The following is a 22,132-nucleotide window of genomic DNA, read 5'->3' as shown; positions in this document are numbered from 1 at the left end:
ACAAAAGAAATTTGTCTGCCTTTAGTGGTATGAGCCCCCATATGACAGATACCGGTTGCATAGGCTTTTTCAGAGGAAAGATCTTTCTTCTCTATAGAAACCGAATGCAAACAAAAACTTCCATGACTCTTTCCTTGTTTGTCAGTACTGCGCTTTCAAAATACAAACATTCACAGTCTACCCTCCTAAAACTCAAGTTAGTCAACCCATAAACAAAGCAGTATTTAACTTTCCTGAATCCTGCAGAGTCCATTTGTCCTCTCATAAAAGAATTATTGTGTGAGGGAGGTGTCTTGCCAACATTTCCGGGTGTTTGACAAACCGTTCATCGTATTGATGTGTCAAGATAGATAGATAAATATATCCCTCAACAAACAGAGGTCTTTGTCTTAACCGTATAATCTCGCCAAGAGCATACCTCTCTGGGAATCTCAAATGCATTAAAACATTAAGAGAATTAAACCCCACACCATTTCTGTGACATGGGCAAGTGACTAATATAGAGATCATGTCACCCACCACTGAAAGTAGCAGCTGTTTAATGGTGCACGGCAACACTAAACAAAGTAGGACAGGAATGGAAGACTAACATGTCCAGTTGAAACCTCAGGGTAACTTACAATTGGTGAGCAATATGTCTTGGTTTGAAATTCAGCCAGGACATTTGGTTTAACACCCCACAATTATGAAAAGTGCCTTGGTCTCTTTAATTGACCACAAAAGATCAATTTTACATCTCAGTCGTAATTCCTGAAAATAACATTTCAGCAAAGAATAGAGACTTTTATAGCAACTAGGGGGAAACCAGACAGCATTTCATTTATCAGCCACTTTGCAGTTCCTATGTCAAGACAAATGAAATGCAGTGTATTTAAGGGAAATGATTTATGGACCTGTAATTCTAACGAGATTCTGCAGATGTACCTGTCATAAAACATGGGCTCCAAGCCTGAGTAAGTTGTGTACTCACCAGAACCACTCAATACATAGCTGCATTTTGAAAGCAGAGCTATTTTTCATTGTATATAACTAATCCACCTGAATCCAATCTCTCAACACTACCGACTTCCCATAGTTTCTGCTGCTGCTTCTCTGATGTAGCTGCGGGGGTAACTTTCAGGCCATGTCTACAAACTACCACTTATGCCAGCAAATTTGACGTCGCTCAGGAGTGTGAAAAAAACACACCCCTGAGCGACCTACGTTTTGCAGGCATGAGTGGCACGTGCACAGTGCCATGTCAGTGGGAGAGGTTGTCCCGCCAAAACAGCTACCACCGCTCATTTAGGTGGCTTTGTTATGTTGACGGGAGAGCGCTGTCCCATCAGCACAGAGCAGTTACACAAGCGATCTTACAGTGGCGCAGCTGCATCGGGACAGCTGTGCTGCTGCAAGCTGGCTAGTGTAGACGTGGCCTCAGCAAAACGCCAAAGCAATAGAGAGCCTCATACTTTGTGGAAGTGAAGTCCCTCCTGTTCATGTAATGGGGTGAGATTTTGTGATTTATTCCGGCGCCTCATGCAACAAAACTGATTTTTGATATGGGTTGTTGTATTTACCTGCATCATCAATGTTTAATGCTGCAATCCGCGTACTGGGCTGCAGTCAAATGGCAGATATTGAGAAAAAGGGACTCAATTTAACCCGTAATCAGAAACACCCATACCGAAAGCTCTGGACACCAAAGAATGAATTCGATTAGATTTACAGTCACATCATGGTGACCATCTAGCAGCATCAAACGAATAACATGCAAGCAAAAATTAACTGAATCAGCCAATACACCAGAGCAATAAATCTCATCCCCAGAATACGTGCTTCAAAGATTTCTTCCCCCACCCCCACCCCCACCAAAAAACTAGAGCTAGTAGTGAAATTTTTGAGTAAACAGGTTTTCATCCAAAAACACCCATTTACCATGACCAAAACTTTTTGTGGGAACACACCCATTGCGATTAGACTTTAGTTAGGAAAAGTTTCTCAGGTTCAGCATGGAATGGCACTCTGGAGCACCTCACACAAAGAGGCCTGTGGAAAGAGAAGAAATTACCCACAGCTACCCAGTGTAATTTCCTACTCCAGTTCAGGAAAGCATTAAACAAATGCTTTTTTTCTGAATCAAGGCATCTGACAAAGACAAAAGAAACAGCTTTGTCCACTCACTTCAAGGTCCACAGGCAGGTCCACCACACCTCATGATCAAAGGCAACAAAGCTGTTGATGACATTCACTGATATCAGTGTGGATGCCTGGTCTTAGTTCATCATGTTAAATGGCAAAAATAGAGTAAACAGAATGGAAGTGAAGCAGGAAATTACAATATAAATGATCCCATGAATACGAAGGATTTTCAAAGTGGAGGGGAAAGCGAGTCCCACAATTCCAGAACTGGTGTTGTGACATCTGATTAGACCCTTTGGGTAAAATGTATCCACTTCTAAATAAAAAGAAAAGGAGTACTTGTGACACCTCAGAGACTAACAAATTTATCGGCACGTAAGCTTTCGTGAGCTACAGCTCACTTCATCGATGCATGCAGTGGAAAAACACTACATGCATCCGATGAAGTGAGCTGTAGGTCACGAAAGCTTATGCTCTGATAAATTTGTTAGTCTCTAAGGTGCCACAAGTACTCCTTTTCTTTTTGCGGATACAGACTGACACGGCTGCTACTCTGAAACCACTTCTAAATGTAATTAGTTCATATTATATTAGAGAGATTAAGAGCAAGAATAGCCCAAAAATATCCCACCTGAATAATCCAGTACTTCAAAGTAAAGGAAACTAATCATAGAATATGATATGATGAATTGATTTGAAAGTGTTGTAAAGGAAAGGAAAATATTATTAGTTCACAGGGCAGAGAGTCATCTTTTCAACAGAATAAAGAGACAGAATTCTCTTATACCCTGTGGGCAGCCATTTATAACACCTACCCAAAGCTTGACTATGAAACCAGCTTATTCTGCAGAGAAGTGCTGATGTGGACAGCTTTCCTGCATGTAATACGTGAAATCAGCAGGTTATGATTGCTATTAAATGTTTCCAGAGTGTCACTTACCAGAAGGATTTGATAACTTATACAGAAATGAATTGTTTTTCTTTCCTATCTTGTTTAAGTGCTGCTAAGATACCACATTTGGACACCTTCAGATGTGAGCCTTTGGGGTTCCCCCCCCCATGTTATCTGTAATTTTTGTGCAATTTATTTCAAGTCTCTCTGATCAGATGTATTTTTATTTTACAAATACATTTTTGTGTGTTCCCATGACACACACTGAAAGTATTTTTGTCATTGGAGTAGGGACTTATAATTAAGCAGACATTTTATTGTGTTTATTTCACTTTAAACAAAGGAGAGGTGCCAGTGTTAGAATCCAGGGGCCTGACAAATAGTTAAGAACATAGTCCAGGATTAGAAGCAACAGTCTCAGATGAGTGGACAATCCCATCTAATTTAAAAAAACAGCCCATCACAAATCTAACCAAACATATCCATCATGGCTTCCCCAGCAACCACACCCCCAGCCTTCCCCAGTACCCATATAAATAGAGAGGGCTTTTCTGTCTGCCTAAAGGCCAACAGCAATCAGCTTTTTAAAAAAAAGTTTCACAATGAAGCCTTTTCAGCCCTAAGTGTCCTGGCAAGTGCAAAGTGCAATGTACCAGTGCTGGTAAGTACAAATCACCAGGGTAGGAGAATGTGACTTACCCATTCTGAAACAGAGAGAATTTTCAAAAGAGCCAACCCCACTTCACACTGACATAGTGCATCTCCACCTGGGGGTTTGCACTGGGCCAAGAATCCTTCCTATCGTGCAACCCTGAGGAAGAGTTCTAAAAGAAGGGTTGGGAACTGTAAAATGTAGGAAGTTGTGAATAAATGGGAAGCAAATGGAGAATGATTTCATGCACAGGAGAATAAACACACTGTTGTCCCACTGCACAGCAATAGCATGTCAGATTCCATCTGGTGGTAGAGAAATCAGAAACTTAGATTTTCCTAGTGCAACTTGTTTTATTTACTTCAGTCCCTGGATAGAAAGGACATGCAGGCAGTCCCCTATTTCAGAGCTCTTAGCCCAAACACCAATACCCTGTTCCCAGGGGGCAGTTCTGCCACAAGCACTGATCCTAGTTAGAGAGAGCCCCCCCTCCCAACAAGAAGAAAAAAGGGTCCTGCATTCCTAAACCAACAGCAGCAGCATCTCTAAATCCTGCCCCACCTCGCTGCACAACAGAACCAAATCAGTGTTGCCAACTCTCATGATGTTATCATGGGTGTCATGATATTTGGTGTTTTTTCCTAAAGCCCCAGCTGCCGGAGTCATGTGATTGTGTAAAAACCTCAGCTTTCAGCTGGAGAAAAAACAAAGCCCTTTGGGGAGAAATGCCTGAAAAAGTGATTCATAAAGATGCAAATTCCAAAAATAAAAAAAAAAAAAAACAAAAACCCCACATGTATTATTCTTAAGTCAGTCTCATAATTTTTGGGAGGCCTCACTCATGATTTCTGAAAATTGGGACTTGGCAATACTGCTTCCTTCCCATTGGAGGATTTGCCCAGCTGTGCAATTACACAGAGCTATCACTGTAGCACCACACACCAAATAAATAATATTAATTATTTGTGGAGACAATCTTAAAAAGAGCTAGTCAATAAGAAAAACAAACATTCATCAATAAATTATTTGCCATTTGACAGAATTGACTGTTCAGCTCATACATTTTGTAGCTAGTCAATAAGAAATTGTTTATTAGTTCAATTTATTGGAGATCAATAAAAAGACCCAACTAAGTAGTAGGTGACATCTGGTTTGCAGGAAACTTTGCATGTGTATGAATATTTAGATAAAATGAGGGACAGACTTTAACCAGGCTCTTTAATCTTAGTAGTTGACTGCTTTTGTTATATGTGCACTTATATTTTTCAGTATAGTTATATTGAGAAATATCTCTGTCTTGTCACTCTTTCTACAACAATCTTACCCACAGCTGTTCCTGCTATCTGGGGGGCAGAAAGAGATGATAAAGTTTGACGCATCAGTTGTATCACATGGAAGAAGCAGAGATGTCATGTATGAATGTTTTACCCATGGGCAAGAAGTGGGCTAGCCCAAATTTACTGTGCTAAAATAAAGCAAATTAACAACCAGGAAAGAGCTGGAGGAAGTAACAGTCCGTGAAGAAACTGAGACGGTCTTGATCAAAAATAACTACAAAACCATGGAGGAAACCCATTAAGACATGGCACTCTGTGTGTGCATGGTTGAGATATGTGACTGGAAAGAGAAAAGCTTCTTTATTTTAAAAGTTAAAAAACAAAAGCATAATCAAATGCAGAGAGAACCTATCATTGCCCACGTTTTTGAAGTTAGCTGCTAATTCACAGTACTGGTAAGTACTGAAAATTCCTGGCCTACAATACTGTATTCTACCCAGACTTCCACCTGTTACCTCAAGCTTTAGAAGAAATGTCCTGTCATTACGTGGCTCTGGGAAGAAGGATAAAGGAGTTTGAGGTGCAACTGGTGTTCTCATCCATCCTCCCCGTGGAAGGAAAAGGCCTGGGTAGAGACCGTTGAATCGTGGAAGTCAACGAATGGCTACGCAGGTGGTGTCGGAGAGAAGGCTTTGGATTCTTTGACAATGGGATGGTGTTCCAAGAAGGAGGAGTGCTAGGCAGAGACTGGCTCCACCTAACGAAGAGCGGGAAGAGCATCTTCGCAAGCAGCCTGGCTAACCTAGTGAGGAGGGCTTTAAACTAGGTTCACCAGGGAAAGGAGACCAAAGCCCTGAGGTAAGTGGGGAAGTGAGGAAGCACGATCAGGAGCGCGTGAGAGGGCAGGGCTCCTGCCTCATACTGAGAAAGAGGGACGATCAGCGAGTTATCTCAAGTGCCTATACAGAAATGCAAGAAGCCTGGGAAACAAGCAGGGAGAACTGGAAGTCCTGGCACAGTCAAGGAATTATGATGTGATTGGAATAACAGAGACTTGGTGGGATAACTCACATGACTGGAGGACTGTCATGGATGGATATAAACTGTTCAGGAAGGACAGGCAGGGCAGAAAAGGTGGGGGAGTTGCATTGTGTGTAAGGGAGCAGTATGACTGCTCAGAGCTCCGGTATGAAACTGCAGAAAAACCTGAGTCTCTGGATGAAGTTTAGAATTGTGAGCAACAAGAGTAATGTCATGGTGGGAGTCTGCTATAGACCCCCGGACCAGGGGGATGAGGTGGACGAGGCTTTCTTCTGGCAACTCACGGAAGTTACTAGATTGCAGGCCCTGGTTCTCATGGGAGACTTCAATCACCCTAATATCTGCTGGGAGAGCAATACAGTGGTGCACAGACAATCCAGGAAGTTTTTGGAAAGTGTAGGAGACAATTTCCTGGTGCAAGTGCTGGAGGAACCAACTAGGGGCAGAGCTCTTCTTGACCTGCTGCTCACAAACCGGGAAGAATTAGTAGGGGAAGCAAAAGTGGATGGGAACCTGGGAGGCAGTGAGCATGAGATGGTCGAGTTCAGGATCCTGACACAGGGAAGAAAGGAGAGCAGCAGAATACGGACCCTGGACTTCAGAAAAGCAGACTTTGACTCCCTCAGGGAACTGATGGGCAGGATCCCCTGGGAGAATAACATGAGGGGGAAAGGAGTCCAGGAGAGCTGGCTGTATTTTCAAGAATCCTTATTGAGGTTACAGGGACAAACCCTCCCGATGTGTAGAAAGAATAGTAAACATGGCAGGCGACCAGCTTGGCTTAACAGTGAAATCCTTGCTGATCTTGAACACAAAAAAGAAACTTACAAGAAGTGGAAGATTGGACAAATGACCAGGGAAGAGTATAAAAATATTGCTCGGGCATGCAGGAGTGAAATCAGGAAGGCCAAATCCCACCTGGAGTTGCAGCTAGCAAGAGATGTTAAGAGTAACAAGAAGGGTTTCTTCAGGTACGTTAGCAACAAGAAGAAAGTCAAGGAAAGTGTGGGCCCCTTACTGAATGAGGGGGGCAACCTAGTGACAGAGGATGTGGAAAAAGCTAATGTACTCAATGCTTTTTTTGCCTCTGTCTTCATGAACAAGGTCCGCTCCCAGACTATTGCACTGGGTAGCACAGCATGGGGAGGAGGTGACCAGCCCTCTGTGGAGAAAGAAGTGGTTCGGGACTATTTAGAAAAGCTGGACGAGCACAAGTCCATAGGACCGGATGCGCTGCATCCAAGAGTGCTAAAGGAGTTGGCGGATGTGATCGCAGACCCATTGGCCATTATCTTTGAAAACTCATGGCGACCCAGGGAAGTCCCAGATGACTGGAAAAAGGCTAATATAGTGCCCATCTTTAAAAAAGGGAAGAAGGAGGATCCTGGGAACTACAGGCCAGTCAGCCTCACCTCAGTCCCTGGAAAAATCATGGAGCAGGGCCTCAAGGAGTCAATTCTGAAGCACTTAGAGGAGAGGAAAGTGATCAGGAACAGTCAGCATGGATTCACCAAGGGCAAGTCATGCCTGACTAATCTAATTGCCATCTATGACGAGTTAACTGGCTCTGTGGCTGAGGGGAAAGCGGTGGGCGTGTTGTTCCTTGACTTTAGCAAAGCTTTTGACACAGTCTCCCACAGTATTCTTCCCAGCAAGTTAAAGAAGTATGGGCTAAATGAATGGGCTAGAAGGTGGATAGAAAGTTGGATAGTTTGTCGGGCTCAACGGGTAGTGGTCAATGGCTCCATGTCTAGTTGGCAGCCGGTATCAAGTGGAGTGCCCCAAGGGTCGGTCCTTGGGCCGGTTTTGTTCAATATCTTCATAAATGACTGGAGGATGGTGTGGATTGCACCCTCAGCAACTTTGCAGATGACACTAAACTGGGAGGAGCGGTAGATACGCTGGAGGGTAGGGATAGGGCCCTAGACAAATTAGAGGATTGGGCCAAAAGAAATCTGATGAGGTTCAACAAGGACAAGTGCAGAGTCCTGCACCTAGGACGGAAGAACCCCATGCACTGCTACAGACTAGGGACCGAATGGCTAGGCAGCAATTCTGCGGAAAAGGACCTAGGGGTTATAGTGGACGAGAAGCTGGATATGAGTCAACAGTGTGCCGTTGTTGCCAAGAAGGCCAATGGCATTTTGGGATGTATAAGTAGGGGCATTGCCAGCAGATCGAGGGACGTGATCGTTCCCCTCTATTCGACATCGGTGAGGCCTCATCTGGGGTACTGTGTCCAGTTTTGGGCCCCACACTACAAGAAGGATGTGGAAAAATTGGAAAACGTCCAGCGGAGGGCAACAAAAATGATTAGGGGACTGGAACACATGACTTATGAGGAGAGGCTAAGGGAACTGGGATTGTTTCATCTGCGGAGGAGAAGAATGAGGGGGGATTTGATAGCTGCTTTCAACTACCTGAAAGGGGATTCCAAAGAGGATGGATCTAGACTGTTCTCAGTGGGAGCTGATGACAGAACAAGGAGTAATGGTCTCAAGTTGCAGTGGGGGAGGTTTAGGTTGGATATTAGGAAAAAATTTTTCACTAGGAGGGTGGTGAAACACTGGAATGCGTTACCTAGGGAGGTGGTGGAATCTCCTTCCTTAGAAGTTTTTAAGGTCAGGCTTGACAAAGCCCTGGCTGGGATGATTTAGTTGGGGATTGGTCCTGCTTTGAGCAGGGGGTTGGACTAGATGACCTCCTGAGGTCCCTTCCAACCCTGATATTCTATGATTCTGTGGTACTCCTTTCAGCCATCTTTACCCATAATTCCTCAACCAAAACAATTAAAATCTTCCACGGAACTACTTACCCCTGTAAATTCACATGTGCAGTGAGCAGCCCAAGTAATTCATCACCCTTTCTCTTTTAATGTAGAAAGATACTGTTGCACAGCCTCAAATGTTGAGCTGACCAGCCACGTTCTGCTTATTCATCAAATAGCCAGGGATGGGGGGAAGGGAGACTGTGATGAGAGAAAGAGGCATATGGTCACTGCTTCACCTTACGGTTGATGCCCGCCACTACAGGTTAGAGCAGCCTTCCCGCCGGTCTAAATTAGGTAAGGGAAACAGCTGGCCTCTCTTTTGTGTTGCACTGCACCTCTTCCATGTTTGAGGCTGATAATTTAAAAATGGCTGGGAGGCGGGGAAACAATCATATAAGAGCACATAAGAAAAGTGGAATCTACACTGTGGTGCATGCTGGGATCAGTGGTGCAGATAATAATCATATAGATGCCCCATCAGGGGTTGCCAGAGCCTCACTGACTCTGGTTCTCAAATAAGCCAATGCATCAAATCAGTTTGTGGAAAAGAGCAGAGGTGGAGGTCCTGTAGGGCAAGACAATGAGTATCACTGGAATGGAGATTCCCTGAGAACTGAGCTTCGCACTCTTCAGAGAAGGGCCGCTACTGTACATATTGTATAGAGATAGACATAGATAATCTTAAGTCTGGGCTTTATCCTGTATTCATCACTCCAATATCTGATGTAAACTAACTGAACATTATTGCAAATAAAAGCTGAATTGAAATACCCTTTTCTTCTATGTTGCCATATCAGCTGATTTCGGTCCATTTAATTGTCTGCTTGAAAATGTGCAAGAGCAGACCCAGCTTAAAGGAATGACGATCATTTGTGTACATAACGTGCAGCTCAGTTGCTGGAAGAGGAAAGATCATGGTATGGCAACATCAGCAGGAATGATTTAAGTACTGGCGTGCAAGTACAAAATACTGCCATTGATGTCCACCTTTGTTTTCCTGAGCTGCTGAAAAGGAGAGTGTTGCTTCTCTTTCCCACACTGGGGATTATTCATGTGATATGTTTAGAGCACGTAATATGAAGATGACTATCTTAGCCAAAGGGATCAGAGTGGAGAACTTTGCCCTCAACATATCACATGATTGAGAGAGAGCTTTTTTCAGAGATGGAAAAAGGAAATTATGTTCTGGAACTGGGACCAGCTTTTTACATTAAGATCGACAAAACGTGCCACACAAATCCTTACAGTCCCCTTCTGCATGTAATTTACTGAAAACTGCCTGTGACTTTAAGTAATGCCGTGGTAACATTAATTAGGCAAAGGGACCATCGGCCAGATTTTAACGGTGAGCACTGAGTACTTGAAGGAGGAAATCTGAAAAGAGACGTGATTGTGAGCACATGGGCAATGCCCGTGTGTGGGCACCAGAGTGTAAAAACACAGAGTTAGAAGGTAATGGGTTCCTTTGGCATTACTGCTTTCTAACATGTAGCCACTTCCTGTTTCTTCTGAGAATCGTGAATGAAAAATTAACTTGACTTCAGGAAAAGCCGTAAGGTTTTTATTGAACTGTACATAACTAATAAACAAACTTATACACTTTCTTCATTTTCATGGAAAATAGTCTTTCAATGCAGCGCCAGACTTTCTGCCGTTAGGATTGATGCTAATTTAGCATGTCGTAAAAAGCAAGACTCCAACAGAGCTGGAGCATTCTCACAGCAATAGGCTAATAAGGCTCCTGCAGTGAGACCTTTTCTCTTGAGCAGCTCAAATGCCATCCGTGGTCACTCCTGCACAACATTGCTGTGACAATGGCAGAAAAGTTGCTGAGATCAGCCCTTCCCAGCAGCAGTGTCCTCACCAGCCTCAGCTGGCGCTTCCAGGGGAATGCTAAGCGCTGATGCAAGAAATGGCACCAAATGCACAGCGCTACATGGAAACACATCAACACTCCTTTATACCTAAAGGTATCTCAGGCTCACAAATACCTATGTTTAACTTTGCAATGACACACAAGCCTCTGCCTTAATAGTGTTTGATTTCAATTGGTCAACACATATGCTGAAGTTTGACGGCAAGACATTTGAGTGCAACAGTAATAGCTCTTAATGCTACATATAGGCTACCTGATGGTACAATATAACTCTCAGAATCAACGGCCAAAAGGTAGTCATATTTGTGTGACAGGCGTATCCTTGAAATATTAATGCATAACCTTCTCATTAATCTATTCTATTCCAAACTGTAGACATTCTGTAGAAATTGCAGGGTATGTTCTTTTCTCCCCCTTCACCTTTTATATTAGGAAATCTTATTTTATTTGTTTATATTAGAAAGCCAAACAAGTAGAATCTCCGTCACAGCTAGAAAATTGCTCTGTGCTGTTTTCTTGTGCTTCAGCGAATGACAATGTGATATGGCTTAACTTTCTTCTCCTCTTCCTCTGAAGTCATTTTCACATAGAGCCCAGTAGTGAGATATTTCCTCTTCCGTATCTATAAAATATGTGAAGAAAATAAGATAAATCCAATGTCACACTTGACAACGAAGACAGACGCTTAATCAGTGACTGTCATGTTCTGAAGAACAGTGATAAGCAAAATTTGTTGGCGTGCCCACACTGTCAGGGTGGGGGGGAGGGGAATCTGTTCGAGTCACCTTCCCTTAACTCTGTCTCTCTGGTAGGGTGAGATAATTATGCACTTGTCAGTGGAGGGAAGAGCAGCCATCATAGAGGAGCATTAGGTAACAGTAGCCAAACCCTCCCTGGATTAGCACTAAAGAGGTGTTCAAGCTGCAAAGTTCAGTTCTGTACCAAAATTGTAGGTGTTCGGATCTAGGAGTTTGATGGGGCTCAAAAAGCCAGGAACTCGTTGAAAAGGATGGATCTGGATCTGAGTGCCCAGTAGTTCGGGGTGTTTGGATCTGAGGTTTGGGTTCTGGTCCATTTCTAACTGACAGTATACACACGCCCTTCTCACCAGCTGAGAGACAGGGAAGGCCAGGGCTCTGTCCCTCCATTGCCTTCAATTTGTGCCATTTACACCTGGGGAAAGTAGGTGTAACATACTGCCGGGTCAAAGTCCTCTACTCTCACCCCTGGTCACTTTTTACATTCACTTTGCACAGAGGTGAATGAGGACAGAGTGCCAGGCCCCAGACAGTGGCTGAGTCAGTGATGTGGAACGGAGTACGTACAAAGACTGATATTGTCTTAGATCCCAGTAATGGTTGGTGCCTGCCGCTCAGGATTCCAGAGCGGTCAGGTTAGTGCAGAAACTAACCAGGGATCAGATTCACCAGTATGATCTGACTGCTTTCTGCCACTCTAGCAACACAAAGCAGCCATAAACTGCCTTAAAAGCAAGGTCTGTGGCTGCTTTTCAGCACTGGAACAACAAACAGGAGCCAGCGCATTCCAGTGACTCTGTCCCTATCATTTTTTTTCTATGATCTGATCTTTCATTCTGCCATATTTATGCAATTAAGTGTAAACTGTATGATGCTCCAGCTATGGCACTTACCACTTTGCTCAAGACACAGGCTGTGATGAGGATACTGTAAATAAACAATCCTGAAGCAGCTGCTCCTAATATCCAGAGATACAGGTCAGTGTCTGGGCAGGGCTCTGGATCTGAAATACATCAGATTAAACGTGACATTGGGAAGGAAGCTGTCACAATTCATTAACCTTTTTGGGCACTGCACCCCTCCGTAACAGAACTCAGGGTCAAATCCTCCAATCCATACCCTCTCAAAAATCCAATTGACCTTAATGGGAGTTTGACCTGGGTAATGACTGCATGAGTGGCCTTCTCTGGTTATGTACTTATGTGCACACATCCATCTACACACACACATACAATATGGGGCATTGCTCTTACAGCCCAAATATGCACCGATCATTGAATGCATCATGTCTGCCTTAGCTCTACAAGTGGCTCTTAAAGAGAGAAGAGCAAATAATGGTTCTCAAGGTTGGAAACTGATTTTAACACTGACTCGTTTCAACAAAATAGCAGCTTACTAAACCATAGATCAGAAAATAATGTAGTATAGTCAGGGTGCTTTGCTCACCAATGACAAAGAGCTGTGTTCCCTTTCCTGTGTTCATATAATAGGGTGGTGGGTACAGCCGCTCCATCTTGCAGATGTATAGGCCAGCATCAGTAGCATGCAGCCCCATGAGAGTGAGGGTCACATTGTTTTGGCAGGGGATGACATGACACTGAATGATCTTTTCCACAATGAACATCTCGTACTCAGTTGTGTAGGTTGAAGCACAGATTTCGGTGTACTCCTTGCCCGTCTGTTTAAGCAGGGTCACTCGGATTTCCTCTGCATTCCCAATGTGCTTATATTCACACACCAAATTGGCAACTCCTTGCCTGTTGGCCAACACCACTGCTGGCTGGGTCACTTCGATAGCTGTGATCAAAGGCAGAGCATGATGATCAATTAACACATTAAAGAAATGCGCTTCAATAATATGTAAGCTCTTACTTAAAACCTATAAAAGCAAAGAAAGAGATTCCACCCTGAAGATCCTTCATCCCTGGACCCAAACTGTGCCAGATCCTTTTGGAAGAGATATGAGATTTCCTTTCACTCCCAGTATGTAGACTTTTTTTTCAACACCTGCATTAATGTACTAAAAATCCTTAAGAAGGAATTCTGCAGTTTCTGAACACCCATTGTGATAGCTGATTTGGAGATCTCCGCTGTTTCTCATTCTTTAAATAGCATATGATATGGACCCACATAATGGACTGTGTATACTGCAGGTTTCCTTCTTTAAATAAAGCATTTTTAATATATCAGAAGGCATGAAAGGGACTTCAAATACTAAAACTTTATGCATTATATGTTGGGGATTGGTCCTGCTTTGAGCAGGGGGTTGGACTCGATGACCTCCTGAGGTCCCTTCCAACCCTGATATTCTATAATTCTATGATTGGGGATTGTGGAAATTTAAACCAAATTGTCTAAAAAGTAGAAATAAACTCCAAGGCTGATAAATTTTGACCAGGAACACACTTGATCATTAGGGTTAACAACAGAGCTGGTCAGAATACTATTTTGCAAAAAATTTCTGTTTTTTTTTTTTTTTTTTTATCTGGGGCAGGGGAGGAAGAGTTGCTCACATTTCTTTTCTTTGAAACCTTTTAACCAACTCTACTTGCCGCTGGAGTTACATTGAACAAATTCTGATAAAACACAGCAAAACATTTGAAATAAAATTCACAAGTTAAAAAACATCTGCTACACACATCTCTAGCTTTACAGGTTGCAATGTACCACTGCTCTTCATAGCTCTGTAGTTTTCATTTTCTATATGGAAGTCAATGGATTTTGCGTGAGTAAGAACTGCAGGGACTGACTTGTTACCATGAGCTGGATTCAAGTTTGGATTATTCCCTGCCAAGGGAGGGTTTATTTTCTCTGTGGCTGCCAGTGCTAGAGAAGGGGAAACCAGAAGCTCTTTGTCCACTCAACTCCTATATCTACAGTAACAATTTCATGCAGAGGATCTGATTTAAACAAACAAACTCTTTTTATATATTCCTGATCGATACAGGAGTCTTTCCTAGCACCCCATATAACTCTGCTGCTCTGGAATCTTTGCCTGTTTTCCCAGTAAAGTTGCAGTGCATTGTATTGGACTTGTCCACCGAGAATCCCTTGACTTTCCCAGCCTGTGCTCTTCAGAGACCCCGCCTCAAATATGTCCTCTCCTTGCTATACTGAATCACTGTCCTGCAAAGGGGTGAAACTGAGAAAATGTCAACACCCCCAGACACCTTCGGTCTCCTTGATCTACCCACCTTTGGTGATGCCAGTGGCTGTGCTGAGAAAGCCAATGGTGGTCAATAGCGTGAGCATTCCAGCGAAGAGACAGCCGTTAGAAAGTTTGAAGTTGCCTGTTGCCTTCTAACGCCAAGTCCAGATGGAATTAAATCAGATTTATAATCAGAACTGCAGGGAAAAGGGCAAGACCTTTCAGGATACTGAACCTCGAAATGTTTGAACCCACACAGATTCAGTGTATGTATATATACCTCTGATCCCAAATACACACACACACACTATACCCGAAAGTGCATGAGACTTTGTTTTGGTTTTACAAGAAGGGAAGTAGTGGGTTTGATTAATACGTGCAGAGTTAACCTCAAACAGCTATGAACAAAACAACGATTCAGCAAGTGGAAAATGTATTCAATCCGAAATCTGTCATGCGTTATACTTTAAGAATTGGGGGAGGAAAGAGAATGAAAGAATAGTTCAGCCCCTCCTTTGGCAATGCAGAGTTGATTTATTCAAAGTTCCTGAAATCACCAGGTATTTCCTTTTAAGGAAAAATACCTTTTAATAACATACCTTTTCAAAGTGTCTACCTGTTTAAGGTTATGTAAGCTTTGAAAATTATCTTGTGTTTTTGTGTGAGAGTCTGTCAGGTCCACGGAAAAGTCACTGTGGATCATTGGCTAAAGAGGTTTTAAAGTACTATAAATATGTGTCTACATAATAGGCCATTACTTTTTCTTTTTTTCTTCAGCCTATTAAGCTCTTATATAATGTGCCTAAAGGTATATAAATGGACCACCACAGATTCAGAACACCCGTGAATTGGTCTATGAACTAGAAAAAACTGATGAAAAATACTGTAATTTTTTATTAAGATGATATACTACAGCAACTCCAAGGAAGTGCTAACAGTTGGGTATAATATATATATAGTGGCATAGTTACACAAGGGAGAGCATTTACTACTGTGTAATTTAGGTGGGATGCCCATATAGCAATAATGATAGCATGAAGAGAGCCATAATTTGCTCTTACCCATGAGCACGCAGTAAATAAAAATAGTGTATAGTAACTCAAAGTTGTGTGAAAATAACTGGTTGGGCCTATATCATATTGTTGGTTAGACAAATTAAAATCAATTCATAAATAAATTCTGTCATACTATCAATTACTATGGTATAAATGAGCTTTTAGAGGTGAATTACTGGCCTATTCTTGACCCTGACTTATCCAGAGTAAAGACAGAGTTGAGAACAGCATCTGTACCTTGGATTTTGCATACAGTTAAGTGAATGATGCCTTTTAGCCCTCATCAACCATAGTTTAATCTGCTGGTGGCTGATGGGGACTGCATATGGAGTATGCAATTAACTGATAAGCTTTTGGGGGGAATGCATTACAAAACTCAACGCTCATTGCACAGACACCTGTTGTCACTTGGTACCTTGCTACAGTAAGGATATGAGATGCCATGGTCCTACCGTTGCTCTGGGAAATATTCTGCTTCCGTACTGTTTCTTTTCTGAGGGTGCCTTTTTGGAAGAAGAAGACACTTTTCTGTGTTCTCCGCTCAGCAGCCTTATGCTGGAATGACTGTGGTTCCACCTAACTAAGGCTGAATGTGGCTCCCTGTGAAGACAGCCGATGCTGCTCCTCTTTTCATTGGCAGGAGCTGATTGAGAGTAGCACAAAACTGTCCTCTCCAGGGGTGGACAGTGCTTACCCCACCGTGCGGCCTGCTTTTGCCAGCCTGGGAAAGAAGGGCCCAACATTACCTTCAATCCTGAGTGAGAGGATGTTGGTGCAAGACTGATGGGCCAGTTGCTTTGAGCTGATGAGCCTCCTACAGACCAAGACCCTGTGGGTCTACACTGTAATAACACATCTACAGCTGGCCTGCATCAGCTGACTCGGGCTCACAGGGCTCGGCCTGCAGGGCTATAAAACTGCTGTGTAAACATCTAGGCTCGGGCTGGAGCCTGGGCTCTTGGAGCCTTCCTTGTGGTGCAGTCGCAGAATTTGGGCTCCAACCCAAGCCCAAACATCTACACTGCAGTTTTATAGCCCCACAGCCCAAGCCCCAGGCAGCTAAACACAGGCCAGCTGTAGGTGTTTTATTAGAGTATAGACTTACCCTAAGGGTCTAGGGATGGTCCATCCACCCCCATTGTACCTCAGAAACTCCCTGTGGGTTACACCAAGTCCCCTGATCCAGGCTGTGCTAAGCCATCAACCCCAGGTACCTAGCACCACAGATTCCTCCAATATTATCTCTTTACTGCCACGTGTTTTTATGGCTACCCTTTTGTTTTCTCCTCACTTCACCATACCACCGGCACCATCACCTGGTCTTTGTCCTTCCTCTCCCCTCTCCCGTGCCTGTCCCCACCCCACCACTCCTTCCCATCTCCCTGCCCATTCCCACCCTCCAACTTCTGCTCTCCCCATGCCCCCTGCTGTCTCCCTGACCCATCCCTCCCTCTGAACTCCCTCACACTTGCCCTCTGCAATCTCTCCTCTCCCTCCTCACCTCAGTTCCACCCACACACACACAGCCAATAAATGGGCGGAGAGGAAATAAAACAAAGAAACTGCTTCTGTACATTTAATGGGACCGTACAGCTTGGCAGAATAGCCTCATGATCGTATTACTGTAGACCATATTCTTCCTTCTCCCATGTTCCTATTCATATATTCTCTCACCTACTGGCCCTGATTCTCAGTTGGCCCATTCCTGCACAGGAATGGGGCTGGGGGTGGAAGAGATAGTGAAGGTAGGTGGCGTTAAGTCCCTCTCTGTTTCCACATTGCATTCTGACGCAGGGAGGAATCTGCCTGACCTCTGGTTTCACTTAGAGCAGCCGCAGGCCTGTTCTAAATTAAACTCTGTTTCCTACAGGCCTCAGTGCAGAACGCACTCCAGCCCTCTCACCTCAGAAATCTCCCTTCCCTGTCCCTGGACCACCTCTGCCACTGCTGATGCTGTGCTACTCAGAGAGGGGTCCAGGTGCTAACTTTGTTTGTGATGACTTTGAGGTTCAGAATTCCTTCACTGGTGGTATTCCCAGAGGCTGTCATGTCTAAAATGAAAATGTAAACTCTTTGGGGTGGGTGGCTAGGTTTTATTTGTTATGGAGCCCAGCATATACATAACAGTATTTTTTCCTTTTTCCCCAGGGGCCACATAACTCTCCAAATAACAGGTGAGCCTTTCTACTCCACATGAGCTACTCTAAGTACCATCATCATGGTCTTCACTGGGTGACTTCCCGAGCTAAATGCCTTAACAGCTTGAGCTAAAGAATCAAACTATGAGCTTTTGCAGACTTACTCTCTCTGTAGACCAAGCGCAGAGAGGGATGCACAACTCAGACTGAACAATGTGCAACACTACTATAACTAGGCGTATTCGGATGAGGTAGGTAGCTAGGTTTCTCAATTAATTGAAAAGATCTGTGTCATTTTGGGTTGATATCTGACACTTGAAGTAATTTTACCGGCTTTTCTTTTGTTTAATAATTAGCAAGGACAAATTATCAGCTTCCATTCAGTCAAAATTCCCATTACAAACCATTGTTATTATTATTCCACAATTAATTTCACACTTTTAAAAACATCTTACTTTACCCTAATGCTGTTTTTCTTCTGCATTGACAGGAACTAAAAAAAACCATTGGGTTGGTGAATAACTACAGATGTAATGGGGAGAAGAAAAGTTTAACATTTGCATAGCATCTGGTTTCAGGATATCTTGTTAAGCTCAGGCTGTGAGATCATCTCTAAGTATTCACATTTTTATCACATTAGTTCACCACAAAGCTATTGAGGTTTTGAAATGCACTGTTATTTTAAAAAATAATTCAGACCTCTATACGAAAAGGCTGAAGAAATTTTTTTTTGCTAAAAAAAAGCTAAGTAAAGAAAGGAAGTAGCACGGTGGCTGGAAAAATAATTGATTCATTACCATTGAAGGACTAAAATCTGATTGCAAAGCCCTATATATGGCCAAGTTTGGTGGACTGATCTGGGTCCCATGGGAAACCACAATTCGCATCACACAGACACTTAATACCGGATGTTTCAGAACTCTAGACTTTCTGTCCACCTTTAATGTGAAAATAACAAAATGGATCCCAGAGGTGCGCTGTTTACCAGTTTAAAATTAACTGAACTGGAGTTTTTAATATGCCTGCGTCTCGCAATGTAGGTGATACAACTAACTAGAATCTTTTTTTCTGAATATTTGTCACTGGGCACTAGACTACACTTCTTGTGTATCGCAAGGGAATATTGACCAATGGGCAGGGGCGTGCACAGGAATTTAAATTTTACCACTCGGGGGGGGCACTGGTGAGGGACGCAGAACTCCTCTGAGGGTGGGGGGTGAGCAAACTCCTCCAGCCCCGGGGCCCTGCGCCTGGGCTGCGGCAGGGAGAGCGAGAGAGCTCCTCTTTTGTGGGGCTGTGACAGAGTTCATTCTCTCCACCACAGCCCCGGGGCTGGAGAAGTTCTGCATCCCCAGCCTATTATTGGGGGGAGTCCATGCCCCTGATTGCCCCCACTTGTGTATGCCCCTGCCAATGGCTTGCACAGATATAGATAGGTAAGATTCAGTGGATATCTTTTACCCTGAGGTTGTTGGTAACTCCTTCTTTAGACCTCATCCTTTTTATTCACCCCACCCTTTGGAGCCACCACGGACGTTGACTCCATAATTCTATTCGATGAATGGCATTTGCCACTCTCTACTGGGACTCTGAAGTATCCATGGCTAAACTAACGTGGAGAATGAATCATCTCTTAACGCTAAAGACAGTAGCTCAAAGTTAGTACTGAAGGTGCACAACAGAACATACATTCTACCCTGCAGCTAGATATCATCCTCATTTATTATTTGTTTTGCAGAAGTGGCTAAGAGCCCTAGCCATGAACCAAGAGCCCTCTATGCTAGGCGCTATACAAACACAGAACAAAAAAACCAGGCCCTGCCTCAAAGATCTTATACTGCAAGGGCTTCTCTAGACTGACAGCACTGCAGTGGCATAGCTGTGCTGTTGTAGCCCATCGTGAAGATGCAAGCTATGCTGACAGGAGAGCTCCTCCCTTAGGCATAAGTGCCCCATCACCCCAAGAAGCAGTAGCTTTGACAGTGGGAGAAGCCTAAAGCTATGTCTACACTTAAACCACTAACTCTTCATCACAGGCACTCACTATGGGTTCTCCCTTTGCTGTAGTTAATCCACCCCCTCAAGAGGCAGTAGCTAGATGAATGGAAGAATTCTTCCATCAACCTAACACTGTCTACACTGGACGTTGGGTCAGCTTAACTATGTCACACATGGGGGTGGATATTTCACACCCCATAGCAACTTAGCTGGGTTGACCTAATTTTTTAGTGTGGACCAGGCCCTCAGGATAAGACAAGAAACAACAGGTGAAAACAGTCAGACAGGGGAGCACAAAGAAACAGCAAGACCATATTGGTCAGCGTGATAGGCCGTGCTCTCAGCACATCAACAGCCAAACTGGTGTTAAGTGTTCTGTAGGCATCTTGGGAATGGAGAGATTTAAAGGAGGAGAATGAGATGGCTTTGCAGACGTTTACAAGGAGCTCCTCACAAGCATGAGGGTGCTTGTTTAAAAATGTAATACATGATTAATGAAGGCTGGCATCGATCGGAGGGAGGAGTCGAGAGCTCAGTCGTGAATGAGGGGTGATGGGCTCGGAAGGGCCTTGAAAGTTTCTTTGCTGCAATGGAGAAAGGGGAGCCGGTGGAGGGATGCAAAGAGAGCAGCAGCACAGTCAAAGCAATGAGCTAGGAAAATCTTTGCAGCGGCATTCTGACTAGACATGAGTGGAGCACCATGGCATTTCTCAAGGCCAGCAAAGAGGCTGTGCAGTGAATGAGATCTGAGGAGAGGCTGGACGAGAGATTTAGCTGTGTGTTCAGTTGCATTTGACTGCACCCTGCATCTGTGGTTATTAGCTTTCCGAACCCCACAACTGGGATGCTTTCCTTGAGGTTGTCACTGGGGATTGTTGGGACGGCATGAGGCAGAAGCATGTATTGGAAGATTTTTGCAATGTAGGAGAACTTCCCTTAGATATTAGGAGTGGGGGGAATATGACTAGCAAGTGGATCGGGAGGGATGGTTAAGGGGAAAATATAAGTGGCTGGACCAGGGAAGGACCTTATCTCCCCCTTTAATGTACTCAGACTCATAATATGAATTTAAAGACACATTCCCAAACAAAAAAGATCCCTGAATAAAAGCATGTTTCAGCGGAGTCCACCTACTACTCTGCCCTCTCCCCTCCCCCTCAAATTACACTCTTTCAGTAAAACTACATGTTAAAAATAATGAGGTTTTAAAAGTCTGGAAATAAACTGTTAAGTGATGCAGACAATTCCCTGCTGCCATAGAATCATCCTTCACTAACATCCTGCCTGACTGATCCCCTCCACCCAACCTTAACTTTGCCCCCTTGGAGTTTTGATCTGTACTAGAAATCTGCTGTTAACTGCATACTGTTGATTTTACATATTGCTAATTAAATGCACAGTAAGGCATACAGTGCCAGGGTACATTGAGTTATGTCAGTCTGTGAGCGCTTATCAAGTGATGTGCTGGTGAAGCAGAATGATACTTTCATGAGTAAAATCGGCCTGATGGATCTGTTTGGTGTTAAGAAATAATGGGCTTATTACGTGGTATTGAAGGTTTATGTAGGTGTGTGTGTGTGTGCCTTGAACGTTTGTATTTTATTATATAAGGACTAATGTAGGTAGGTTTTTTGTATTCAGGCTCAAAAGTTTGAAAGTTGATTTTGGGTGCTTCTGTTTTTGCATAACCATTTTGAAACACCTTAAGAGGGCTGGTTTTTATTGACTGGGTACAGAGTACACAAGGCTCCTTTAGGTGTCTTTACCGTAAAATGTCCGCAATCAATAGTCACCTTTGGAAAGAGTGGCCAGCATTTGTAGTGTATCTTAGTGTTACGAATATTGGAAGTGAATCCCTTGAATGGGATATAGGATTTTCTAATCTCTTATTGATAATGTTTTTTGTGCATATATTTTTGTCAATGTTAGACGGACGTTTTGGGGCCAAGGTAGCTCAGGTAGGATAACACTGAGGGATGAAGTCGTTTTTAGTACCGGGGAGCTGGATCAATCCCTTTGCTGTTCATTTCCAGACTTTTTAACGATCGTATTTTTTGAAGGTGTAAAAAATGTTTTGTAAAGAAAGTGTAATTGTTATCCTGTGACCCCATTTCCCATAGCTCTTTGTACAGCTAAGGAGGGAGTGGAGGAGGCTTTTGCTGAGCTTGGGATTGGTAAAGGGCGTGTAGGGCTGGTCGCAAGTCAGCATAGGCAGGGCCCCACATATTCCACAATTTCTCAGTCAAGGAATTTGTAGCCTGTGATGGGCTGTCTACCCCATACAAGGCTTGAAAGGGTTACGGTGGCCAGATAGGTCAATTAACTCCCCAAGCTGCACCTGGAGGAGGAGCCAGGGAACAGGGATTGATTAAATGAGGCTCAGCTGGTCAGGAACAGGAAGGGCCT

At 43.6% G+C, this 22,132-nt stretch overlaps 1 protein-coding gene across 1 annotated transcript; it reads right to left on the bottom strand.

Moving 5' to 3' along the window:
• Window positions 1-11,125: 11,125 nt before the first annotated feature.
• CTLA4 (cytotoxic T-lymphocyte associated protein 4) lies at window positions 11,126-14,816 on the bottom strand. Its single transcript, XM_077830126.1, has 4 exons — window positions 14,582-14,816; window positions 12,834-13,184; window positions 12,281-12,390; window positions 11,126-11,251 (listed from the first exon to the last, which is right to left on the bottom strand). The coding sequence occupies exons 1-4, from the start codon at window positions 14,637-14,639 to the stop codon at window positions 11,153-11,155; spliced, it is 618 nt and encodes a 205-aa protein (XP_077686252.1). The 5' UTR covers window positions 14,640-14,816; the 3' UTR covers window positions 11,126-11,152.
• Between the last annotated feature and the right edge of the window lie 7,316 nt (window positions 14,817-22,132).

This window comes from Eretmochelys imbricata, chromosome 11 (genome assembly GCF_965152235.1).
Source record: "Eretmochelys imbricata isolate rEreImb1 chromosome 11, rEreImb1.hap1, whole genome shotgun sequence".
Lineage (NCBI taxonomy): Eukaryota > Metazoa > Chordata > Testudines > Cheloniidae > Eretmochelys > Eretmochelys imbricata.
This window is presented reverse-complemented; position numbering and strand designations above follow the sequence as displayed.